Source organism: Erpetoichthys calabaricus, chromosome 5 (assembly GCF_900747795.2).
Source record: "Erpetoichthys calabaricus chromosome 5, fErpCal1.3, whole genome shotgun sequence".
NCBI lineage: Eukaryota > Metazoa > Chordata > Cladistia > Polypteriformes > Polypteridae > Erpetoichthys > Erpetoichthys calabaricus.
This window is the reverse complement of record NC_041398.2, coordinates 134,438,370-134,465,139: the sequence shown is the minus strand read 5'-3', so window position 1 is coordinate 134,465,139 and position 26,770 is coordinate 134,438,370. Positions and strand designations below refer to the sequence as shown.

The 26,770-nt window shown below is 40.9% G+C and overlaps 2 protein-coding genes across 10 annotated transcripts in view; one reads left to right on the top strand and one right to left on the bottom strand.

Annotated features, from left to right (window-relative positions):
- slc7a2 (solute carrier family 7 member 2) overlaps positions 1–26,770 on the bottom strand; it is a 277,877-nt gene that overhangs the window by 202,920 nt on the left and 48,187 nt on the right. The window lies entirely within an intron of this gene.
- On the top strand, positions 12,289–14,488 carry LOC114652794 (E3 SUMO-protein ligase ZBED1-like). Its single transcript, XM_028803108.2, has 2 exons — positions 12,289–13,725; positions 14,069–14,488. Exons 1-2 carry the CDS (start codon positions 12,289–12,291, stop codon positions 14,486–14,488), a joined length of 1,857 nt encoding a protein of 618 aa, XP_028658941.2.

Here is a 26,770-nt window from a genome sequence, read left to right as displayed (position 1 = left end):
TTTTTGAGTAATTGTTCAAAATGTTTTCACTGTTAAAAGTACTTCTTAATTAGCAGTTGGACTTTAAAGTGCAAGATGGTTACTTTCAAAAGACTTACTGCAGGTTGCTATGGGATACATCTTTTATTCACTTAAAGTGCACTGAATACGATTCCATCCTTCAATCCATTTTATAATCTTGCTTTCATACAGTATAATTGAAACAAATGGCTTAAAGAAGCCTAAGATATACTGTAAGTGTTTCTTAGTTAAACAGCCCTGTTTTTGGTAGGAGAAAAGCCCAAGATCACAACAGCATTACCAGCAGAACAGGCAGCCTTTATAGGCTGCAACAAATTATTAGTAATTTAAATATTTATAACACAGTACAATGACATATAAAGCATTTCAATAAATTTATTATACATATATACACATTCTATAAAGCAAACATCATTTAAAAGAAATTGTGCAACAGTCCTCATATTTTCATGTAAAATAAATATAACAGCAGATACTTTTGCATTTCATCTCTGCCTGCTAACATTTTGCTTTTAGTCCTTTTTTTCAAAAATATTCAGTTGCATTTTGCTTACTTGTTTCCTTATTGTGTTTCTAAAATAGCAATCCTTGTATATTTTATTCATATAAAAAACATTATTAGTAAAATATATTGGTGTTTACTGGAGTTTACTAACATTGCAGTTACGAACAAATGTGTCAAAAGTAAGCTGTTTTTACTCACATGTAATGAAAGTTGTTGAAAGTCAGAGTATTCTGCTGTATGATTTAATCCTAAAAATGTTATGAAATGTGTAATGCCAAATATATTAACTTTAGTTCCATCAAAGTTGACTTTTTCCTAGCACATGCTGCAGGTAGTATATCTTTCATCTTCACACACTTTACTCTTATTTCACACAGGTGACATACTGTCAGCAGCCGTGAGTTCTGTCAGATTTCTTAGCCCTTCGCATTCGTCTCTCTAAAGGAGAATTTTAATATTCCAATTAGGTACACACCCTTGCATGATACCTGGCCGTTTCACTGTTTCTGTATAAAAGAAAGCCAGGAAGTGCAGCACACGTGTGCACAGTTTACAACTTATTTTACTTATAAAAGTGACTAGCAATTGACATCTGTATGCCGGCATTTTGCTTCACCACATTGAACCATTTATCAAATGCGCACACACTGATCTCGTAAGGGCCTGTTTATACTTCACACTCAGAATGCGTACGCGCCCGCATCATGGCTGCCACGCGTTCTGAGCGTTCATTTGATGCGTCCTCTGTGCAGGTCCTCAGAAATGAATGCGACACGTGCGCGAGTTGCAGTACCAGCAAAAAGTCGGGGGGCGAAGTGTGCTAAAAGTTGGAATGTGACGTCAGAGTCTCTGTTTACTATCTACATGTGATAGAAAGCTGCTTTGTGGATCCTACGAGATCAGTGTGCGTGCTTCGATATTTGATAAATGGTTCAATGTGGTGAAGCAAAATGCCGACATACAGATGTATTCGTGCTGCTTTTATATTCAAGCGTCACATATTCCTGATCGTAATGACACGATACGTTTTAAAAGTCTCACATAGCCTCTTCTGTGCCATCTTTTTTTCTAGGGCTTTCTCTGTTCCTGACACCAGCGGATTGCCAGCAATAGATCGCCATACTGAGCACATTAAATGTATGATATTCCAACTCTCTGCACATTTTGAATCCTTAGATTTATACTTGATATCACTTTCATGATGAAAAGCATTAAAGTATGTATATTACATTTTACAGATAAATCGGTAATTTGGTTTAAATAACCCCTCCTTGAACTGCCACCTTATTGAGGTGGAGGGGTTTGCGTGTCCCAATGATCACAGGAGTTCTGTTGTCCAGGGCTTTATGCCCCTGGTAGGGCCACCCAAGGCAAACTGGTCCTAGGTGAGGGAGGAGACAAAGAGTGGTTCAACAAACCTCCAATAATGAATCAAACTTTAGACAACGTTTTCCCTTGCCCGGACGCGGGTCACCAGGGCCCCCTTTGGAGCCAGGCCTGGAGGTGGGGCTTAATGGCGAGTGCCTGGTGGTCGGGCCTACACTCATGGGGTTCGGCTGGGCACAGACCGAAGAGGTAACGTGGGTCCCCCTTCCCATGGGCTCACCACCTATGGGAGGGGCCAAGGAGGTTGGGTGCATTGTGAGTTGGGTGGTGGCCGAAGGCGGGGACCTTGGCAGTCTGATCCTCGGCTACAGAAACTGGCTCTTGGGACGTGGAATATCACCTCTCTGAAGGGGAAGGAGCCTGAGCTACTGCGTGAGGTCAAGAGGTTCCGGCTAGATATAGTCGGGCTCACCTCGACGCACAGCTTGGACTCTGGAACCAATCTCCTTAAGAGGGGCTGGACTCTCTACCACTCTGGAGCTGCCCCCGGTGAGAGGCGCCGAGCAAGTTCTTCTGGGAGACTTCAATGCTCACGTGTGCAATGACAGTGAGACCTGAAAGGGCGTGATTGGGAGGAATGGCCCCCCCGATCTGAACCCGAGCGGTGTTTTGTTATTGGACTTCTGTGCTCGTCACGGATTGTCCATAACGTACACCATGTTCAAGCATAGGGGTGTTCATATGTGCATTTGGGACCAGGACACCCTAGGCTTCAGTTCGATGATCGACTTTGTGGTCATGTCGTCAGACCTGCGGCCACATGTCTTGGACACTCGGGTGAAGAGAGGAGCGGAGCTGTCAACTGATCACCACCTGGTGGTGGGTAGGCTTCGATGGTAGGGGAGGATGCCGGTCAGGCTTGGTAGGCATAAACGTGTTGTGAGGGTCTGCTGGGAACATCTGGCAGAGTCCCCTGTCAGAAGTAGCTTCAACTCCCACCTCCGGCAGAACTTCGACCACATCCCGAGGGAGGTGGGGGACATTGAGTCCGAATGGGCCATGTTCCGTGCCTCTATTGTTGAGGCGGCTTACCGGAGCTGTGGCCGTAAGGTGGTCGGTGCCTGTCGTGGCGGTAATCCCCGAACCCGTTGGTGGACACAGGTGGTGAGGGATGCCGTCAAGCTGAAGAAGGAGTCCTACAGGACCTTTTTGTCCTGTGGGACTCTGGAGGCAGCTGATAGGTACCGGCAGGCCAAGCGGAATGTGACTTTGGTGGTTGTTGAGGCAAGAATTCGGGCGTGGGGGGAGTTTGGGGAGGCCATGGAGAACGACATTCGGACGGCTTCGAGGAGATTCTGGTCCACCATCCGGCGTCTCAGAAGGGTGAAGCAGTGCAGTGTCAACACTGTATATGGTGGGGACCTCGACTCGGGATGTTGTGGGTTGGTGGGGGGAGTACTTCGAAGACCTCCTCAATCCCAATAACATGCCTTCCAATGAGGAAGCAGAGCCTGGGGACTCGGAGGTGGGCTCCCCCATCTCCGGGACTGAGGTCACCGAGGTGGTCAAAAAGCTCCTTGGTGGCAGGGCCCCGGGGGTGGATGAGATACGCCCGGAGTTCTTCAAGGCTCTGGATGTTGTAAGACTGTCTTGATGACATGCCTCTGCAACATCGCATGGACATCAGGGACAGTGACTCTGGTTTGGCAGACTGGGTTGGTGGTCTCCCTCTTTAAGAAGGGGGACCGGAGGGTGTGTTCCAACTACAGAGGGATCACACTCCTCAGCCTCCCTGGAAAAGTCTATTCGGGGGACCTGGAGAGGATGGTCCGTCGGATAGTCGAACTTCGGATTCAGGAGGAACAGTGTGGTTTTCGTCCTGGTCGTGGAACAGTGGACCAGCTCTACACCCTTAGCAGGGTCCTGGAGGGTGCATGGGATTTTGCCCAACCAGTCGACATGTGTTTTGTGGACTTGGAAAAGGCGTTCGACCGTGTCCCCCGGGGAATCCTGTGGGGGGTACTCCAAGAGTATGGGGTACCAGACCCCCTGATAAGGGCTGTTCGGTCCCTGTACGATCGATGTCAGAGCTTGTTCCGCATTGCCGGCAGTAAGTCGAACCCATTTCCAGTGAGAGTTGGACTCCGCCAGGGCTGCCCTTTGTCACCGATTCTGTTCATAACTTTTATGGACAGAATTTCTAGGTGCAGCCAGGGTGTTGAGGGGGTCCGGTTTGGTGGACTCAGGATTGGGTCACTGCTTTTTGCAGATGATGTTGTCCTGTTTGCTTCATCAGGCCATGATCTTCAGCTCTCTCTGGATCAGTTCGTAGCTGAGTGTGAAGTGGCTGGGATGGGAATCAGCACCTCCAAATCTGAGACAATGGTCCTCAGCTGAAAAAGGGTGGAATGCCCTCTCAAGGTTGGGAGCGAGATCCTGCCCCAAGTGGAGGAGTTCAAGTATCTCGGGATCTTGTTCACGAGTGAGGGAAGAATGGAGTGTGAGATCGACAGGCGAATCGGTGCGGCATCTGCAGTGATGCGGGCTCTGCATCTGTTTGTCATGGTGAAAAAGGAGCTGAGCCGCAAGGCAAAGCTCTCAATTTACCAGTCGATCTATGTTCCTACCCTTACCTATGGTCATGAGCTATGGGTAGTGATCAAAAGAACGAGATCGCAAATACGAGCGGCTGAAATGCGTTTCTTCCGTAGGGTGTCTGGGCTTTCCCTTAAAGATAGGATGAGAAGCTCAGTCATCCGCGAGGGACTCAAAGTAGAGCTGCTGCTCCTCCGCATCGAGAGGAGTCAGATGAGGTGGCTCGGGCATCTGATCAGGATGCCTCCTGGACGCCTCCCTGGTGAGGTGTTCTGGGCACGTCTAACCGGGAGGAGGCCCCGGGGAAGACCCAGGACACGCTGGAGGGACTATGTCTCTCGGCTGGCCTGGGAACACCTTGGGATTCTCCCGGGAGAGCTAGAAGAAGTGGCCAGGGAGAGGGACGTCTGGGCATCTCTGCTCAAGCTGCTGCCCCCGCGACCCTATCTCGGATAAGCAGAAGAGGATGGATGGATGGATGGTTTAAGTAATGAATACTGTTAATAATTACACACATGGGGGTGACACTGATATTCCCTGCCTGGAGTTTACATGTTTTCCTGCTGGGTTTCCTCAGTGTGCTCCAGTTTCTTTCCAAAGATATGCAGATTTGGGGATTTGGTGCCGCTAAAATGACGCAAGTGTATGTGTGTGCTGGTATTCACCTTGTGATGAGCCAAGGCTTCGTCCAGGGATTGTTTCTCACTCGTGCCCAATGCTTGCTGGAATGGATACATCCCTGGATTTAATCAATAAACATCCTTTTCGGAGATATTCCGGTAAGGTGTCATCGGAATTTAATGGGTGTTCCAGGCAATTCACAACACAGCGAAGCCGAACCTGTTCTCACTGTGATAATATCTCACACTGCCACCTGGTGGATTCCTCCAGATGTATGCAAAGTACGTGCGCAAGTATAAACACTACAACACTTGCGTAGCAGGAGCATCCGCTGCAGCATGCGGCGCTTGAAGTATAAACCCGGCCTTAGGGTGCACAAGACTTATGTCCATGCTATTGGCATATGGTGCTGTGCTCTTGGTCTCTCTAGACTGTAATTTCTGGTACACCTTAACTAGTTCACAACCCAAAGTGACTGGTTTAGGAATAAAATATAACACAACTACTACTTAATTTAACTGTTATGTTTAAAAATCTCTTTTTTCTACTGCTCTACCATCAGTGGTGTAGATGATTATATTACAGGATTGACTTATGGATGAAATTTCTATATATAATCTTCATTTGGATCTTGATCTTTGTTTGTCCGCGAATGAATTAGAAGAAAAAGCACTAGATGGCAGTAGAGAGACAGCTAAAACATAGGCATTGCATTAAGAATCTCCTCCAGGCTTATACTACTGAAGACTGTAGTACTCCAGTCATACCTCAAAACACAGACATTCAAACTAAACAAATTGTTGTGCTTTAAATTAACTAATCTTTATATATAATCTTCATTTAGATCTCGATCTTTGTTTGTCCGCGAATTCCATGCATGCGTAGACCACCTTCCAGTTTAGTACGTTGTTGTTACTCACGGATGTCAACAATGTGCCGGAATAACGAAAGGGGTGGTGGACAGTGTTACGCTGGTTAGCCTGGTTAGAGAATGAGATTGCCGAAGATAAATGGTACGTGCCTACATAACATATGGATGAAAGAAAGACAGTGGGTAAAATGAATGACAACGTAACAGCATGTTCCGGAAATTATTATTGTTACTGCTGCATGTCTCACAGTTGTACCGTGGCTTGCTCACATGTCAGTGAAGTGATCCCTAGTTATGCTTTAAAGAGCCTGGATACCTATGTGTCCCTCTTTTATAACCATTGCTCCGTGTATATTGCCTTACTCTTTGGATTGCCACAAAGTAACCTGCAAGATTGGAGAAAGGTTGAGAAGAGATCGTGAGAGGAAACGACAGCGTTGTGAAAACGAGACGGACTGTGAACGGAAAGAAGCAGAAATGCTCCTACACCACCACATAATTACTATTCGGACAGTGATTCCGAGTAGGCAGTTCCTATCGAATCAACGTCCAAGGGTTTTCTTTTGTAATTTTGTTTCCCTTATAAAAAATCATAATGCTGTGCGACGAAGGGCCCAGTTCACGACTGGCAGCCGCGTTTAAACAGGGAGCCCTTCACAGACAACTTTAACACGCGCAACGTAGTTGGGTGCACATGGCTAGTGTGTAATATAAATGACTAAACAAACTATAAAAATCAGCATGTTATCCTTTCATTTATATCCAGTGAGCAATGACCATGATCTACAAGTTATATGGAAAGCATTTTGTTCTTGTTCCTAAAACAGGGTAGCAGTAGAGTTAGAAAAATAACAGAAATAAAAGACTACTGTATTCAAATGTTGAAAGATTCCTGTCAGGTGTTGCCTTGTTATTTAGGATTCAGACATATTTCAGGTAGTATAGCATTTAGTGTTGGATCAGTATTAAAATGTTGACTTTGTTATTGATATCTAATTTTGGACCTCATTACGCTCTGAAACAGTTCAGAAGCAAATAACAGATAACTCCAAAACCCCCCGTTAAAATACAAAAATACTGAAATGCTGGTACTTTACCATTTTAAAAATTAGGTTTTTCAGTACTTTTTCAGCACCAGTATGCCACACAACCCTACTTGCATTCCTAAAATAGTATCAGACTCATATTCACAAGTGTTATCTCATTTCTTAATACTTCAAGGCCATTGATATATATACACAGTATCATGTACTGTATAATTAACCTTATTCTTTGCTGTCTTGGGGAGAGTTTGGTGAGAATCTTGGTATAGATTTACAGCTATTTACAGTGGGGGTGGGCATGAGGTTGGACTTACCGCCCTAAAAGTGGCAGGTGTCTTTCTGAAAAGATAATCTCTGAAATTGGTGGGGATCTTTAGTATTATTTTAATGATTCATTTTCAATATGTAAATTGAAAATATACTTAGTTATAAATGAAAATTATATTACAAACAGCTTTTTGACATTTTACTAATAACATAATTCCAATATCTATAACATGTGTGCTGCATACACTTTAAGTATACAGTATTGTCTAAACAGCTAGTAAATGTATAGTTTAATCTTTGTCAGGTGCATTTTTTTAAAGAAAAACCTTAAAGTCGGCCATGACTTTCATTACCATCTATTTTCCTTATGTCTTTCAAGCTTCAGCAAAGTTAAAAAGAAAACAAAGTGCCTTACTTGCTAATGTTGTGTTTGTAGGAGAACCTAAATGGAGCAACTCTGTTAACACCAGCAAATGTTTGCTAGCTTTAATTCTCTGTTCATTACATTTAAATCTGTTGATATACCAGAAGAGCCTACCTGATTGATTATGTCTACTGACCATGTCAAATTTAAGGACTGCAGTTAGTAAAATTCCACCACTTATCAGTCACTGGAGCTGTCATTGCTAGTGAATTACAGTTTGTGAGTAATTACAACATTGTTTCCATGTTTTCATACTAATTCCTAGATACACACTGTCTTACCTGTATATTGGAGGGACAAATTAAATATTGCAGCCATTCAGCATAAAGAACTCTGCAAAATGAACAGGATCACCACATGAAATTAAACACATAAGCACCACTAACAATATGTCACAATATGTCCAATTCATACATACTTGATAACTTAATTCAATTCACTTGAAGGTTGGATGACATAATGTGTTTACACTAGTGCACCTATGGATTACTGGACAGGTGTTCCAGAATAATGGGTGACCCTCCCACTAACTCCAGATGTACAGTCATAGTGTATTACTTTTAACCCTTTTCTATCATAACTGCCTTTTTAAAATAACATAATTCTTTCTTAATTAAAAGATGCTATTTGTGGTAAATATAAACATATTTAGTGAGAGAAAAGGTTTAGATTGTAGAATTTAGACACAGAACACAGATTCATATTCTCACTAGGCTAACTTCATTATGTTTTTGCATATTTACAGACAAAGCTGCAATTTTTCTTTTCTGTTCCATAATTGAGACAAACACATTTTTCCTCAATCATTTTTGAGGATACACCAGCAAATTTTTCATTAAATAGTTCCAGAAATACATGCATTATGTTGCTGTAGTCATGTTGAACTTATTTGCACAAGTTAATTTCTGGAAACATGTTCCATTGCAAATGATCAATCAGATGATTCTTCCTTACATGGTCATGAAGTGATAAGTAGTGCTGCCTCACAGTCTGAAGAGATTGGATTTGTCATTCTGGTCCAGTCCAGCTTGCATGCACTCCCTATTTCTGGAGGAGCTATCTATATTATGCAGTTTTTCTTTACATCTGTAAAATGCACTAATAAGGTTCTCTAAATTAACCTAGTATTATTGAGTGTATGTGTATGGGGTGTATGGTATCCAAGACATGGCTAGGTTCCTGCCATCTAACAGGTCTTGCCAGGATAAGCTTTGGTTCCTTTTAATGCTCTAATTTATGAAGTATGTATCCAGAAACATTTCACTAAAGTCAACTGTCAAAATGCATGGTAACTTGTCTTCTGACAGTCAAGTTCAACTTTACTGTCATGGGTAGATGTCGACATTACAGGAGTCGACAGCATATCGACTGATCCAGCATTTCAAATCAAATTCTTATTTCACTATAACCTTGAACAAAACTTTTACCAGTGGGCCTATGGAAAACTAGTAAATGCATTACACCTAGAACACAAAACATGCAAATCTGTACATGCACAAGAAAATGGGATGTGATTTTCTGTCAATGTATTTCTTTGTACAAGAACTTGTATGTGCACTGTATAAGCAGGCGTTCCCCTTATCTATAATAATAAAAGGCAAAGCCCTCACTGACTGACTCACTCACTGACTGACTGACTCATCACTAATTCTCCAACTTCCCGTGTAGGTGGAAGGCTGAAATTTGGCAGGCTCATTCCTTACAGCTTACTTACAAAAGTTAGGCAGGTTTCATTTCGAAATTCAAAGCGTAATGGTCATAACTGGAACATATTTTTTGTCCATACACTGTAATGGAGGAGGCGGAGTCACGTATCGCGTCATCACGCCTCCTACGTAATCACGTGAACTAAAAACAAGGAAGAGATTTACAGCACGAGTCGCACGCGGGAACGAAGGTAAATGACGTTAATTTTTGACTGTCTTTTAATACTGTGTAAGCATACATATTAACACATGTGCAATTAAACGTGTGCATTTACGGGGTGATTTCTCAGGCTTAAAAGCTCACCTTTTATCAAACGCGGGAACAAAGGTAACTGACGTTGTTCACTGTCTTTTAATACTGTGTAACCATACATATCAACACATGTGCAATTAAACGTGTGCATTTACGGGGTGATTTCTCAGGCTTAAAAGCTCGCCTTTTACTAAAAAGGTAAATGCAAAACTATTTTCAATCAGTTTATTGAAACGCTCCCGTTAAGGATTGCAATAACATATTCGCGAGATAAAAGAACGAAGTAGGGGGAAATGGAGGAAGAGCCGGAAACAGCGAAGAGCAAAAAATTAATTAAACAATTGAGAACGGAGCGAGTTAAGCATACAAGCATGTTCATAAGGGAAACAAAGCACGGTGTAAAACGTAAGTTTAAATTAAGTTTATAGAAACGCTCCCGCTGCGGATTGCAATAACATATTCGCGAGATAAAAGTTTAATGAGAAGACACGAGGTATAAACGAACCACACGCCGTGGCGCAACGTTAAGGGCAACAGTTTCAACCATTCTATGATCTGCTTCTCGCAACTGAAAGACGGCACATGGCGGATGTTAGCCGACTTGCTGACCGCAACGTTAGGGGCTTCAACTATGGCGCTGACGCCACATCTCAGTGCCAACACTTTGCAGACTCTACTTAAAAGACACGCCCTCCTCACTGGACAGTTAAAAAGACCAATCAAACTAACGATGACATCAAGTATTACCCAATCAAAAGTAGGAAAGGAGGCATCTTCATAAAATGCGTGTGGGATGATTTGCATGACACGCTGCTTTAAAAAAAAAATGATAAAAAAAATATGGGACAAATCCCGTCCAGTACTGATTCAAAACGGGACGCGCAATTTCATTCTCAAACGCGGCACGATTCCGTATTTTAAAGGACGGGTGGCAACCCTACAGTGCCAGGTAACCACCCATACAATCAGATTGTGATTCAGACTAGGAATGCAATGAATGTAATTACCCCGATCTACATACAAGGCGAAAGTCTTGCAACATTCAAAGATGATGGTTTGGGATAATTAGTACTTATTAAGTACACCATGGCACATAAAAGACCTTATGAAGCCTTGAACCGAAAAAAGCAAGATCTCAGAGATCGTAAAAAAAAAAAAGGAGGTAATGTCGTTTTACTCGCTGTACATTTTAGTCAAACATTACCAGTTATTCCACGAGGGAGACCAGCAGATGAACTCAACGCGTGTTTAAAATCCATGCTTCTCCCACGCTCGGTTATATGTCGCGTGTTCTCGGGTACGTACACCAAAAAATGTATACATTTAAGCATGTAATGGGCAAACAAAAAATGAGGTATACCCGAAGGCACTGCAGTAGTACTCAATGTAACTTTACTTCTTAAATGTTAATGTTTTACTGTTTAATAATTTATACGCTTCTTATATATTGTTCAAATTCTTTTATCAAAATACCAGTGACAGCGCAATGCACGATAACATGGAGTGAATACACCATACGCATCTGCCCACGGCCGCCCTGGTGTGCGCAGATAGGAGTTGATTCTAAAATAAAATAAACATAAAAAGAGTAATACAATCATCACCCATAAAGCGGATAGCAGACGTGACGTATTATATGTGTACCAGATTTCAAGTCAATAGGTGAAACGGTTTGCAAGCTACAGGTGATTTAAAATCCTGGACAGACCAACGAAAAGCCACGGTAGCAAATTATAGAAGAAGATTTTACTGTTTAATAATTTATATTTATATGAAATGTGCTTCTTATATATTACTTCATATTCTCATATGATAATGATGTTAATGTTGTTTATATTGATTTCTATGTTATTGTAAGTGCATCTATGTGTGTATATGTATGTATGTATGTATGTATGTGTATATATATATATATATATATATATATATATATATATAAAATATATATAAAAAAAATATATGTGTATATGTATATATAATATATCTGTATATGTGTGTATATGTGTGTGTATATGTGTATATGTATATATATATGACAGCAACACTCATAACAATGACAACACAATTACATTGACAATCATGTTACGTTATTTTTAAAATGTTTCCTTTACTTTTTCATAACCTCTTTAACACACTACTTCTCCGCTGCGAAGCGCGGGTATTTTGCTAGTTATAAATATTACCCAGAGTGATGTGCAGTTCAACATGATTGGTATATCAAGGTATACAGGAATGTAGGACAGGAAGAAGCCTTGTGTTATGCTGGGTTTGCTTGGCAGCAGCAACATGACAAAGTGAGTTAGAAAGAACCCATTCATCTATTAGTTTGAAAGACGCAAAAACCTGCTGTTGAATCTATTGGAATAGCACAATGTTAATAATGCGTTTTGAATAAATAACAGTTGCGCCTGTGCACATAATCAGTAGTACATTTTTTATTAGTTAAAAGTGTGTTTCATTCTAAAAGGTATGCATACAGGACACAAAATCGATTCATATTTCCCATTTTATAACGGCGCGAGTTTAACTATTTTTCCGGATAGGAGTTTGTCAATCCTATAGATGGTGCTATGCCAGTTTCTGCTCAGATAGTAATCCTTGGTGTGAGTAAGAAGAAAGTGAGTGCGCGCTCGCGCAAGCATTCGATAGACGAGCCATGGAAAATGCAGTGGAAAAGAATATTCAACCTGCCCCGTCCTCATTTAAGGCATACGTTTGGGCACATTTTGGATTCTACAACATCGATGGCAAGAAAGAGATTGATAAAACTCACGTCATATGCAAGCTTTGTAAAGCTAAAATCAAATATTTTGGAAACACTACAAACCTCAGGACTCACATGGCACGTCATCATCCAGAGGATGCAAACAAAGTTCAGCCAAAAGTAAGAAACATTCCAGGAGACCAACGCACTCTGCATCAATGTTGCAAACTTCCAACCAACTCTGAACGGGCGAACAAAATAACTCAATCCATAGCCTGTTTTATTTTCAAAGATCTGTGTCCCTACAGCGTTGTTGAAAATGAAGGCTTTCGGTACATGCTGAAAACAGTTGAGCCTAGATACGCTATACCAAGCCGTCAGCTTTTTGCTGAAAAAGCGATACCTCTGTTATACGAAGAGACGAAGAAAAAAGTAGCAGAAGCGTTGAAGAAAGCAACAAGAGTAGCCTTAACATGCGATGCATGGACATCAAGGGCAGTCCAGTCGTATGTAACCTTTACCGCTCACTATATTACAGACAACTGGGAGCTTGAGTCGCGAGTTTTACAAACTACAGCAATAAATGAAAGCCACACAGCCGCACATATAAAGGAGAACATTCAATCTGTCGCACAGGAATGGCAGCTCACAACCACTGACCTGGTAATTGTTACCGATAACGCTGCTAACATGCTAGCTACTGCACAGCTGGGAAACTTTCAACACGTTAAATGTTTCGCACATACCATCAACCTCGCGGCACAGAGAGCTCTGAAGCTGCCGTCTGTTTCACGTCTGCTGGGGAAAATTCGGAGAATTACCAGATTTTTTCATTGCAGTGCCACCGCAAATCATGTCTTGAAACAGAAACAGAAACTTCTGGAGCTGGCACCGCACAAGTTGACAACGGACGTGGCTACACGATGGAATAGTGCATTCGACATGATCGATAGATTCCTGGAGCAACAACCAGCCATTTGCGCTGCGCTTCTCTCTGCTGAAGTAAGAAAATGTGGAGCCGGCATCTGCACACTAGACGAAACCGACGTCGCCAACGCAGAAGAAGTTGCTGCAGCCCTCAAGCCATTAAAAGAGGCAACAAACATAATGTCTGAAGAAGCCACGCCGACACTGTCTGTGATAGCCCCACTACATGCGCAGCTACTTCACGAAACAAAAGCAGGATTCTGTGGTGAAACAGCACTCGTCCGGGAAATCAAACAGGCAATTCACGAAGATCTGGCCAAGAGATACACGAGTGTGACAGACAAAAATATGCTCCACATATCTTCAAGCCTGGACCCCAGGTTCAAAACACTGCCCTTTCTCTCTCAGGATGAGCAAAAGGACATACACTCTAAGGTGATTGCTGAAGCGGCAACACTTGAGGTAATTTATTATATTTTTTAATAGTAAAAGTGAAAAACACTAGTTGCATGACAGTGGCATGACTATGCTATTAGCAAAACCACATACACAGTGTGTATGGTTGTGAAATTACCATTGACATGTAGCACTTTAAATGTACCACAATAATATCTAGTTATTGCTTAGTTTGTTTTATTTATATATATATATATATATATATATATATATATATATATATATATATATATATATATGGTATATATGTATGGTATATACAATAATTAATAATAACACTGAATTTCTAATTGAAAGACAAAGGTTGGTTGATTGCGTTTTTGTTTTCTTTTATGGTGCATTAATGCAGAATGAGGAGCCAGACATCCCAAATGAAGTGCTGGATGATGAAGGCCCCCCTGTTCCCAAAAAAAGAAATACTTCCCTGCTGAATTTACTAGGCAAGACTTTCACTAATGCCAGAGATGTTCCTAAATCCGCTGGCACCAGAGCTGAGGAAGAGATGAAGAAGTATTTGGAAACTCCCTCATTGTCACTCTCAGAAGACCCCCTAACTTGGTGGAGGTCTCAGGAGACTGTCTTTCCCCTCCTTGCAAAATTGGCTAAATGCTACCTATGCATTCCTGGTACTAGTGTTGCAGCAGAGAGGGTATTCTCAACTGCTGGGGACATAGTAACTGCACAGCGGAGCATGCTGACTCCAGAACATGTAGAACCGCTTCTGTTTCTACAAAAGAATATGTACATTCCAGCAGATGGTGGACTTTAAACTCACTAATGTGCGCATACACCTGAATCTAATCTAATATATTCTGATCTGTTGTCAGTTTGACTGTAGTTGTCACAGTTCAAAAACTGTTGTCTGCTGAAACAGCACTTTACAGCCCAATGTAGCAGCATTTTTATTTATTCTGATAATGGCACTTTACAACCAACTATAGCAGCTCTTATTTGGTTTTATTTAATCTACTTTTATTTAAAGTGTCAATATAAGTTGTTTAATTTAAGTTGAAAGTTTGCAGTTTATATTTGCAACAGTTTATATTTTTGTAATGTGACTTCAACTGTTATCTCAGGGCTGTATTTTGTATCAGACTGATGGAAAATAAAAAACAATCATAATGTTTTGAATCGAGAATCGTTTTGAATCGAGAATCGGATTTGAATCGAATCGTGAGCCCAAGAATCGAAATCGAATCGAATCGTTAGATTTTCTGAATCGTGCACCCCTAGTATGCACACACTTTTAATTTGCCCTTGAAGACACATTAGTATAATATATCAATCTAAATACATTATACCACTATCTAAAGAAATCCTCAGAATTTTTATTTATACTATGATTTAATTTTTGGCAATAACACACTAGTCATGGGTATAAAACATGATACTCCAAAACCAATTAAATCCAATTCAGGGTTGCATTGGCCTAGTGCCCATCATGACAGCATTGGGTGAAAGATAGGAATAGCCTTGGAGAGGGTGCTATTACCATTGCTGGGCCAACTCAAGCACACAACAATACTATGTCCAATTTGGAATTGCCAATTAATCTAACCTTGAGATGTAGGAGGAAAACCTCACCTAGAGACATAGGGATACTACGCAAAGTCTATACAGATAACAATTAGAAGCAAGGTTTGGACCCTGGACACTGGATATTTTGAGGTGGTGATGTAATATAATGTAATATTGGTCCAGCCAGGGTCAGTCGCCATCTAACTGTTATACATGAAATCTAAAGAGAAATGAGAGATCCTTTCAGCTGGTCAGTTTTAAAAGAGCACGATTAAAATGCTCAACACTAGAATATATTCACTTAAGATCTCAACTACCACTACAATGCATTGTAACAGCAGTATTCATATGTTTAACTTTTTCAAGTATTGCAAACATGACAATCTACTGTACATTATTATTGATGTTGTAATCATAACAAATAAATTTCAGGCACAAGCCAGTGAAAACCATCATAGGCTATAATTATCAACATTACTTTACAGCTTACACATTACACTTTATACTCAAAGTACATACCAAAGCACTTCATTCAGAAAGTGGTCCCCTGAAGCAGAGCAGGCTCTGAGAGACTGCTTTCGAACTACGGACTGGGATATCCTGCAGGGATCTTATAGTGTGAACATTGAGGAGGTTGTTGACTGCACTACTGACTACATCAACTTCTGTATGGACTTTGTAGTTCCAGTAAGAACAGTACGCTGCTATACTAACAACAAGCCATGGATTACAAGTGACATCAAGGGCCTTTTGAACCAGAAGAAAAGGGCTTTTAAAGGCAGTGATCAGCATGAGCTCAAGCGCGTGCAGAAGGAACTCCGAGTCCAGCTCAGGGCGGCGAAGGAGCAGTACAGGAGGAAGTTGGAGCAGAAGTTGCAGAATAACCGCATGAAGGAAGTGTGGGATAGGATGAAGATCATCACTGGCTGCAGCTCGAAGCGGGGTGCCACCATCGACAGAGACGTGAAGAGAGCAAACCAAATGAACAACTTCTTTAACAGGTTTGACCACCCTAACCCATTCTCACCTCGGAGTACTACACCATCCACCCATCTTTCTGCTGATACCAGCATAGGAGAGACATTGTCACCCACAATTACAGCAGCGCAGGTGAGCAAAGAGCTGAGAAGACTTCGTGCCAGCAAAGCAGCGGGTCCAGATGGAGTATCGCCACGACTGCTGAAAGCCTGTGTGTTGGAGCTGGGGAGTCCTCTACAGCGCATCTTCAACCTGAGCCTGGAACAGGGGAGAGTCCCGAGGCTTTGGAAAACATCTTGTATCACCCCAGTCCCAAAGGGATCACGTCCTAGTGAGCTGAACGACTTCCGGCCTGTCGCTCTGACGTCACATGTGATGAAGACCATGGAGCGGCTGCTGCTTCACCACCTGAGGCCACAGGTACACTGTGCCCTCAACCCTCTGCAGTTTGCATACCAGGAGAAGGTGGGAGCGGAGGATGCCATCATCTATATGCTACACCGATCACTCTCCCACTTGGAGAGAGGCAGTGGTGCTGTAAGAATTATGTTTCTAGACTTCTCTAGCGCCTTCAACACCATCCAACCTTGGCTCCTTAGGGACAAGGTGACAGAGATGGGAGTAGATTCATACCAAGTGGCATGGATCGTGGACTATCTTACAAACAGACCTCAGTATGTGCATCTCAGGAACTGCAGGTCTGACATTGTGATCAGCAACACAGGAGCGCCGCATGGGACTGTACTTTCTCCGGTCCTGTTCAGCCTATATACATCGGACTTCCAGTAAACTCGGAGTCCTACCACGTGCAAAAGTTCGCTGACGACACTGCTATCGTGGGCTGCATCAGGAGTGGGCAGGAGGAGGAGTATAGGAACCTCATCAAGGATTTTGTTAAATGGTGCGACTCAAACCACCTACACCTGAACACCAGCAAAACCAAGGAGCTGGTGGTGGATTTTAGGAGGCCCAGGCCCCTCCTGGACCCCGTGATCATCAGAGGTGACTGTGTGCAGAGGGTACAGACCTATAAATACCTCAGAGTGCAGCTGGATGATAAATTGGACAGGACTGCCAATACTGATTCTCTGTGCAAAAGAGGACAGATATGGCTATACTTCCTTAAAAGACTGGCGTCCTTCAACATCTGCAATAAGATGCTGCAGATGTTATATCAGACAGTTGTGGCGAATGCCCTCTTCTACGCAGTGGTGTGCTGGGGAGGCAACATAAAGAAGAAGGACACCTCATGCCTAGATAAACTGGTGAGGAAGGCAGGCTCTATTGTAGGCATGGAGCTGGGCAGTTTGACATCCATGGCAGAGCGACGGGTGCTCAGCAGGCTCCTATCAATTATGGAGAATCCACTGCATCCACTAAACAGTGTCATCTCCAGACAGAGGAGCAGCTTCAGCGACAGACAGATGTCACTGTCCTGCTTCACTGACAGACTGAGGAGATCGTTCCTCCCCCAAACTATGCGACTCTTCAATTCCACCCGGGGGGGTAAACATTAACATTATTCAAAGTTATTATCTGTTTTTACCTACATTTTTATTCCTCTTTAATTTAATATTGTTTTTTTTTTTTTTTGTATCAGTATGCTGCTGCTGGAGTATGTGAATTTCTACTTGGGATTAATAAAGTATCTATCTATCTATCTATCTATCTATCTATCTATCTATCTATCTATCTATCTATCTATCTATCTATCTATCTATCTATCTATCTATCTATCTATATCACTGGCACAAGCCAGTGAAAATCATCATCTATACATATTAATAAAAGGCAAAGCCCTCACTGATTCACTGACTGACTGACTGACTGACTGACTCACTCATCACTAATTCTCGAACTTCCCGTGTAGGTGGAAGGCTGAAATTTGGCAGGCTCATTCCTTACAGCTTACTTACAAAAGTTAGGCAGGTTTCATTTCGAAATTCTACGCGTAATGGTCATAACTGGAACATGTTTTTTGTCCATATACTCTAATGGAGGAGGCGGAGTCACGTATCGCGTCATCACGCCTCCTACGTAATCACGTGAACTAAAAACAAGGAAGAGATTTATAGCACGAGTCAAACGCGGGAACGAAGGTAAATGACGTTAATTTTTCACTGTCTTTTAATACTGTGTAAGCATACATATTAACACATGTGCAATTAAACGTGTGCATTTACGGGGTGATTTCTCAGGTTTAAAAGCTCGCCTTTTACTATAAAGGTAAATGCAAAACTATTTTCAATCATTCTATGATCTGCTTCTCACAACTGAAGGCACCGTGGCTGATGGTAAATGACGTTAATTTTTGAGTGTCTTTTAATACTGTGTAAGCATACATATTAACACATGTGCAATTAAACGTGTGCATTTACGGGGTTATTTCTCAGGCTTAAAAGCTCGCCTTTTACTAAAAAGGTACAGTGGACCCTTGACTTACGAACTCAATTCGTTCGCGAGGGCTGGTTGTAACTCAAGTTGGTTGTAAGTCAAGACTATTTTTCCCATAAGAAATAATGGAAATACCCATAATGCGTTCCGAACCTCCCACTGCAACACTTACTTAACCTTTTCATAATAAAAAAAGGGTTGTATAATGTGCATAATTTACCAAAACACCAATAATTTGTCTAATGTACTAACCAAAAAGTAATAAAAAGTGCCTAGCCTACCAGAAACAACAATTTCATACTGTACTCACCATTTAATTTGACATCTTTGGGCTGCAGGAAGGGAGGAGGATGATAATGAAACTGAAGGCTTTTTAAAGGCTTTCTTTAACTTGCGCTCAGGCATTTGCAATCATTTCTATAGCTTCTTTTGCGTTAATTTTAATCTCCTCCTGCCTACAAATTATTCTGACAAGAATTTTTCTCAGCATTTCCTTGCGATGATACAAGGAACTGTTTCTGAACTCTTCTGAGACCCCCCCCCCCCCCCCGCCTCCTCACTCAATGGGAACGACATGCTGAAGTGCGTCCTGAAGCGCGATTGCCGCGACTGTGGAAGCTTGCTTGTCCATTGCCGGGCAGGCATATCACCCATCGATATCTTTTCTGTTTGCTTTGGCTGAGAGACTCAGCACAGCTTTAAGCCGGCTGTTGCCCCAACAACAGATAAACAGTCTTCCATACGGAGTTTGGACTTTGGCATGTCTTCTAGTTGGGGGAGGTCCCAAGAGAGTTTACAAACCTGACATTTTATTGAATGAGTGCCGCATTAATAGGAATGTTTCTGTTTGTTTACAATCGCGCAAGCGGATACACGTGACCGCATTCAGGTCGTAACGCAAGATGTTGGTCGTAAATCAAAATAAAAATTTTGGTCGTAAATCAAGTTGTTCGCATGTCAAGCCGGTCGTATATCAAGGGTCGACTGTAAATGCAAAACTATTTTCAATTATTCTATGATCTGCTTCTCACAACTGAAGGCACCGTGACTGATGTTACATCACTTGCTGTCCAACCATAAGCGTTACCTGGTAGGTAACCGGCCAGTCACTTCACTCCCTTACGGGAATCGAACCTCTGAGGTTTTCTTTTGTTCTTAATTAAAATTTAAAAGCAATACTTCACCGCTGCTAAGCCCCTCTAGCGCTGACGTCCGAGGTTCGATTACCGTAAGCAAGTGCAGTGAGTGTGTAATTACATTCACGGCATTCGTAGTCTGATTCACAATCTGATTGTATGGGTGGTTACCTACCAGGTAACGCTTATAGTTGGCCACCAAGTCAGGTCGAAGTGATCACTCGAGTAAAGGCAGCTTCACAAAAAAACAGATCCTTAACAAACTGTTATTAGTATATTTTCCCTCAATTTAAAAAGGTTTTATTTTCTTCTTAATAAAAATTTAAAAGCGGTACTTCGCCAGTGCGAAGCGCGTGGATTTGACCGACTGACACATACAGACATATTCATGAGTGCAGGTACTTCGGAAAGAAAGCACCGTGTAAACCTAAAATTTAAATTAAGTTCATAGACCTACAAAAGGTTGCCATTCATTTGAGGCAAGATTGCTTTTGTTCTGTACAACTATACGTTGCATTCTCAAGAGTGTGCTTGCACGGCTTCAGAAATAGATATATATATATATATATATATATATATATATATATATATATATATATATATATATATATATATATATATATATATATATATATATATATATGTATGTATGTCTATATATAAATATGTAAGCTTATAAGTACTGCCTTACTTCTCTTTAAGAAAGGAAGATGTAATGATACTTGATTTAAACGATTCCATGTCTTCCTGGGTTTGCTTAGCTTATTGTCAATATCTTTACACGTTTTTTTAAGACTTATTGACTGAAACGGGCTTTCACGAAAAAAGGGCTTTGCTACAGGATACACCCTCCACAAGTTAAGCAAGTAAAAATAAAATATATATTTCTGTTTTATTTAAACCTTTAACTTCGTATGCATAGCCCCATTTGGCTGTTTAATTTTTTTTTTCTTTCTTCAGTAATATTTAATCTCCTTAAAGAAAAAGAACATATCCATTTTACTTTTTTTGTACCTCTTTAGTAATATTTTAGTGTAAAAGGATAACCAGTATTTAAACCTTTTATGTTACTTCATACATTTATTTTACACAATGTTGAAAAATTAATAAGAAAGCTACATATTTTGGCAGCTGCTGCTTTCATTTTCAATGAAATGAAAAAAGCTCTCCAAGAGAAAACGTCAATGAAGAAGAAACAGTTTGCACTATCTAAAAATGAGAAACCCTCATTTATAAAAGTTTGCTGCAGATGACTTAACTGAAAATAAATGAATAGTTCCTATGTGTATAATACATATTTATCTATTTTACTTATGCCTTTATTCCACCAACTTACAACATCTGAGGTACAATTTGTTACATTACTTTTGTTTTTTGCAGCACAGGCAGGTGAAGTGACTTCCTCAGGGTCACACAGTGGTGTCAGTACCAGGATTTGAACTGACAAGCTCCAGGTTTACTGAAATATTACTGAAGAAAGAAAAAAAACGAAAACGGGCAAATAGGGCTATGCATACAGATGTCCATCCATCCATTATCCAACCCGCTATATCCTAGGAGCCAATAAGTAGATATGTATATATACAGTATATATATATATATATATATATATGTGAATGTATGTATGTATGTATATATGTATGTCTATATTTATATATATATATGTAGATATGTAAATTTGTATATGTATATATATATGTTTATGTGGATGTGTATATGTGTATATACGTATGTATATGTAGATATGTGTATATGTAGATATGTATATATATGTATATATGTATATGTATATATATATGTTTACATAACCTCTTTAACACACTACTTCTCCGCTGCGAAGCGCGGGTATTTTGCTATATATATATATACTAGCAAAATACCCGCGCTTCGCAGCGGAGAAGTAGTGTGTTAAAGAGGTTATGAAAAAGTAAAGGAAACATTTTAAAAATAACGTAACATGATTGTCAATGTAATTGTGTTGTCATTGTTAGGAGTTTTGCTGATATATATATATATATATATATAAATATATATATATATATATATATATATACATACACATATATTATATATATATATATATACATACACATATACACATATATATATATGTGTATGTATATATATATATATATATAATATATGTGCATGTATATATATATATATATATATATATATATATATATATATATATATATATATATATATATATATATATATAGATATATATATATATGACAGCAACACTCATAACAATGACAACACAATTACATTGACAATCATGTTACGTTATTTTTAAAATGTTTCCTTTACGTTTTCATAACCTCTTTAACACACTACTTCTCTGCTGCGAAGCACGGGTATTTTGCTAGTAGGCTATAATTATCAACATTACTTTACACTTTACACATTACACTTTATACTCAAAGTACATACCAAAGCACATTTATACAGTGCATCCGGAAAGTATTCACAGCGCATCACTTTTTCCACATTTTACAAAATCTCTACTGATTTTTGTTCCAGTGTAAATGAGTTTGGGTGTGTGTACAAGTGTGACCTGCAGCGGACTGGTATTCTCTCCTGTCAGGGCTGAGTCTCATTTGGCCTAAAATCCTAATCCTAAAATTTCATTATATGGTAATAATAAACGATAAATGGTTAAAGTTTATTGTCCATTGTATGGCTCAGATGAAGGTTAAGACAAAATAATCTGTTTCTAAAAATAACTTTTCATACGTATTATGCAATTTCTTTACACATAATGGAAGGTGAAAACTGTCATATGTCGTATACAGTGCAACCGGAAAGTATTCACAGCGCATCACTTTTTTCACATTTTGTTATGTTACAGCCTTATTCCAAAATGGATTAAATTCATTTTTTTCTTCAGAACTCTACACACATCACCCCATAATGACAATGTGAAAAAAGTTTACTTGAGATTTTTGCAAATTTATTAAAAATAAAAAAATTTAGAAAGCACATGTACGTAAGTATTCACAGCCTTTGCCATGAAGCTTGAGATGTTTCTGCAGCTTAACTGGAGTCCACCTGTGGTAAATTCAGTTGATTGGACATGATTTGGAAAGGCACCCTCCTGCCTATATAAGGTCCCACAGTTGACAGTTCATGTCAGAGCACAAACCAAGCATGAAGTCAAAGGAATTATCTGTAGACCTCCAAGACAGGATTGCCTCGAGGCACATATCTGGGAAAGGTTACAGAAAAATGTCTGCTGCTTTGAAGGTTCCAATGAGCACAGTGGCCTCCATCATCAGTAAGTGGAAGAAGTTCAAAACCACCAGGACTCTTCCTAGAGCTGGCCGGCCATCTAAACTGAGCGATCGGGGGAGAAGGGCCTTAGTCAGGGACGTGACCAAGAACCCAATGGTCACTCTGTCAAGAGCTCCTGAGGTCCTCTGTGGAGAGAGGAGAACCTTCCAGAAGGACAACCATCTCTGCAGCAATCCACCAATCAGGCCTGAATGGTAGAGTGGCCAGACGGAAGCCACTCCTTAGTAAAAGGCACATGGTAGCCCACCTGAAGTTTGCCATAAGGCACTTGAAGGACTCTCAGACCATGAGAAAGAAAATTCTCTGGTCTGATGAGACAAAGATTGAACTCTTTGGTGTGAATGCCAGGCGTCACGTTTGGTGGAAACCAGGCACCACTCATCACCAGGCCAATACCATCCCTACAGTGAAGCATGGCAGCATCATGCTATGGGGATGTTTTTCAGCGGCAGGAGCTGGGAGACTAGTCAGGATAAAGGGAAAGATGACTGCGGCAATGTACAGAGACATCCTGGATGAAAACCTGCTCCAGAGCGCTCTTGACCTCAGACTGGGGTGACGGTTCATCTTTCAGCAGGACAACGACCCTAAGCACACAGCCAAGATATCAAAGTAATGGCTTCAGGACAACTCTCTGAATGTCCTTGAGTGGCCCAGCCAGAGCCCAGACTTGAATCCGATTGAACATCTCTGGAGACATCTTAAAATGGCTGTGCACCGACGCTTCCCATCCAACCTGATGGAGCTTGAGAGGTGCTGCAAATAGGAATGGGCGATACTGGCCAAGGATAGGTGTGCCAAGCTTGTGGCATCATATTCAAAAAGACTGGAGGCTGTAATTGCTGCCAAAGGTGCATCGACAAAGTATTGAGCAAAGGTTGTGAATACTTATGTACATGTGATTTCTCAGTTTTTTTATTTTTAATAAATTTGCAAAAATCTCAAGTAAACTTTTTTCACATTGTCATTATGGGGTGTTGTGTGTAGAATTCTGAGGAAAAAAATGAATTTAATACATTTTGGAATAAGGCTGTAACATAACAAAATGTGGAAAAAGTGATGTGCTGTGAATACTTTCCGGATGCACTGTATATGACATGACAGTTTTCACCTTCCATTATGTGTAAAGAAATTGCATAAAACATATGAAAAGTTATTTTTAGAAACAGATTATTTTGTCTTAACCTTCATCTGAGCCATACAATGGACAATAAACTTTAACCATTTATCATTTATTATTACCATGTAATCAAATTTTAGGTTTAGGATTTTAGGCCAAGTGAGACTCAGCCTTGACAGGAGAGAATACTAGTCCGCTGCAGGTCACACTTGTACACACACCCAAACTCATTCACACTGGAACAAACTGAAATCAGTAGAGATTTCATAACCTGCATGTCTTTGACATGGGGTAGGAACAACAGAGTGCCCGGAAAAAGATCTATTGCATGCAGACAAATGGAGAATGCACAAACTCCACTGAGAAAGAAGCCAAGCTAGGATTTTAAAGAAGATCTCCTGGGGCCTCATGTATAAACGGTGCGTACGCAGAGAAATGTTGCGTACAAACGTTTCCACACTTAAATCGCGATGTATAAAACCTAAACTTGGCGTAAAGCCACGCACATTTCCACGGTTCCTCATACCTTCACGTACGCAATTTCTCCGCTCGGTTTTGCAGACTGGCGGCACCCAGCACCAAAGCAGTGCTACTGTTCCTGTGTGATCACCCTTTCTTTCTTAGCTCCACATTCCTGACGCGGCTTTATAAATACACTGAAACTAACTGCATATTGTTTATTAGTATAATGCATCTGATTGTAATTAACCTGCAGCAATATAATGGTCCAGGGAATAGCCATAGTATTCCAAATACCATAACTGCTTTAGTGTTGTAACTCTCACTGCATCTTCTTCTTCTTTCAGCTGCTCCCGTTAAGGGTTGCCACAGCAGATCATCTTTTTCCATATTACTCTCACTGCACCACTCAGAGTATTTATATCACTGTATCTGAGTGGGGAATCACAGCAGCAGCTGATCAGAAAGAGAATTATCGGTATACAGCATGAGGCAGACACTGACTCAGCCACGGCAAAATGCTTTAGCGACTTCCCAGTACGGACTTCGCGGTTTAGAAAAAGTTTCATCCCAAGAACTCTAAACACACTCAATCAGTCCATCAAGTGCTCCTTGTAGAACTGTTTACTTATAAGTACAATTACCTCAATGTAAACTTGCACTACAGTTATAATATTGCACAACCTGCGCCACTTTATAAAGCGCGTATTTACATATGATGACGGTATTCATTTTTAAGATGAAATGCAGCAAAATATGTTGATTATATTAAACAGATAAAACTTTAACTTCATTTAAATAATCTGTATTGTTAATAATTAAACATGTGAGGACACGGTGCCACAACGCTAGCTAGTTCAGGGATTGTTCCTGCATTGCGTTGTATTCTTGCGCTGACGCAACACTGGAAAGATAGACGGATAGAATAATTAAACATGTACTACGAAGATATTTCAATGTTCCTTAAAAGTTTTGAAGAATCGGCGTTCTAAGCTTACAAATGGCTTCACGTCTATTACATAGCTGATTGTGTGGTGATTGGGTATTTGGAGAAAGAAAAGTAAGGACAGGAATTGGAGGTTAGTACGTTTGAAAGAGACAGTACTGCTGCAATAAATTATTTCATCGAAGGTCGCGCATGGCACAGCAAGCCTCTTGCGTGAGACATGATCAAGCACTGCGCCACCGTGTTCCCATGTTTAATAACATGCTTTCATTTAGGGATGCACCGATACCGAAACGGGTATCTGGTATCGGCCTCGATACCACATTTTCTAAAGTACTCGTACTCGTTAAAAGTCCCCTGATACCGGGGACCGATACCACGGTCTGAGAAATGTCTATGTTTGAGCGGCGTGTAAGGGGTTAATCACAGGCGCCGAGTGCCCGCCCCCAGGCCCCGGCTGCAGCTCAGAGCGGGGAGAAGGTGAGGCGAGACATGTCAGCCGTGTGGAACTATTTCAAAGTGAATGAAGACGACAAAACAAAGGCGGACTGCAAATTGTGCTCAGCGAAATTGTCCAGAGGAGGCTCAAAAGGTAGCGCATTTAACACAAGTAATTTAATCAAGCACCTAAAATCCCAACACGACAACGAGTACAAAGAGTTTACCCACGCTTCTAAACCAACACAACCCACGCTGCAGCAAACTCTTGTAAGACGAGAGAAAATGTCCAGAGACAATCCACGTGCTGTGAAAATAACACAGGCAATTATCGAGTACATTGCATTGAGTGACCAGCCACTCTCGGAGGTAGAAAATGTGGGATTCCTGCGTCTCCTCCATGTTCTGGAGCCCAGATATGATGTCCCAAGCCGCCGCTACATGACTGACACGGAGCTGCCTAAACTACACTACTCCGTGAAAAAACATATCCACAGCCTACTGCAAGCCTCCTCTGCGTTTAGTTTCACCACGGATATTTGGACAAGCAGTGTTAGCCCCGTGTCGCTAATTAGCCTAACCTCCCAGTGGATAGACGAGAGTTTCTTGTTTTTTTTGTTAAATTATATGACTAAAGCTGTTACCTGTAAATTTAAATCATGTTTTTATTAAGTACTCGGTATCGGCAAGTACTCGGTATCGGCGAGTACTGAAATGCAAGTACTTGTACTCGTACTCGTTTTACAAAAAAGTGGTATCGGTGCA

What these genes read in the sequence shown, in the direction of transcription:
- LOC114652794 (XM_028803108.2), top strand. Translation starts at nt 12,289, where the DNA reads ATGGAAAATGCAGTGGAAAAGAATATTCAACCTGCCCCGTCCTCATTT. An exon ending in CTGAAGCGGCAACACTTGAG is followed by an intron (nt 13,726 to 14,068) that starts GTAATTTATTAT and finishes GCATTAATGCAG; the next exon opens with AATGAGGAGCCAGACATCCC.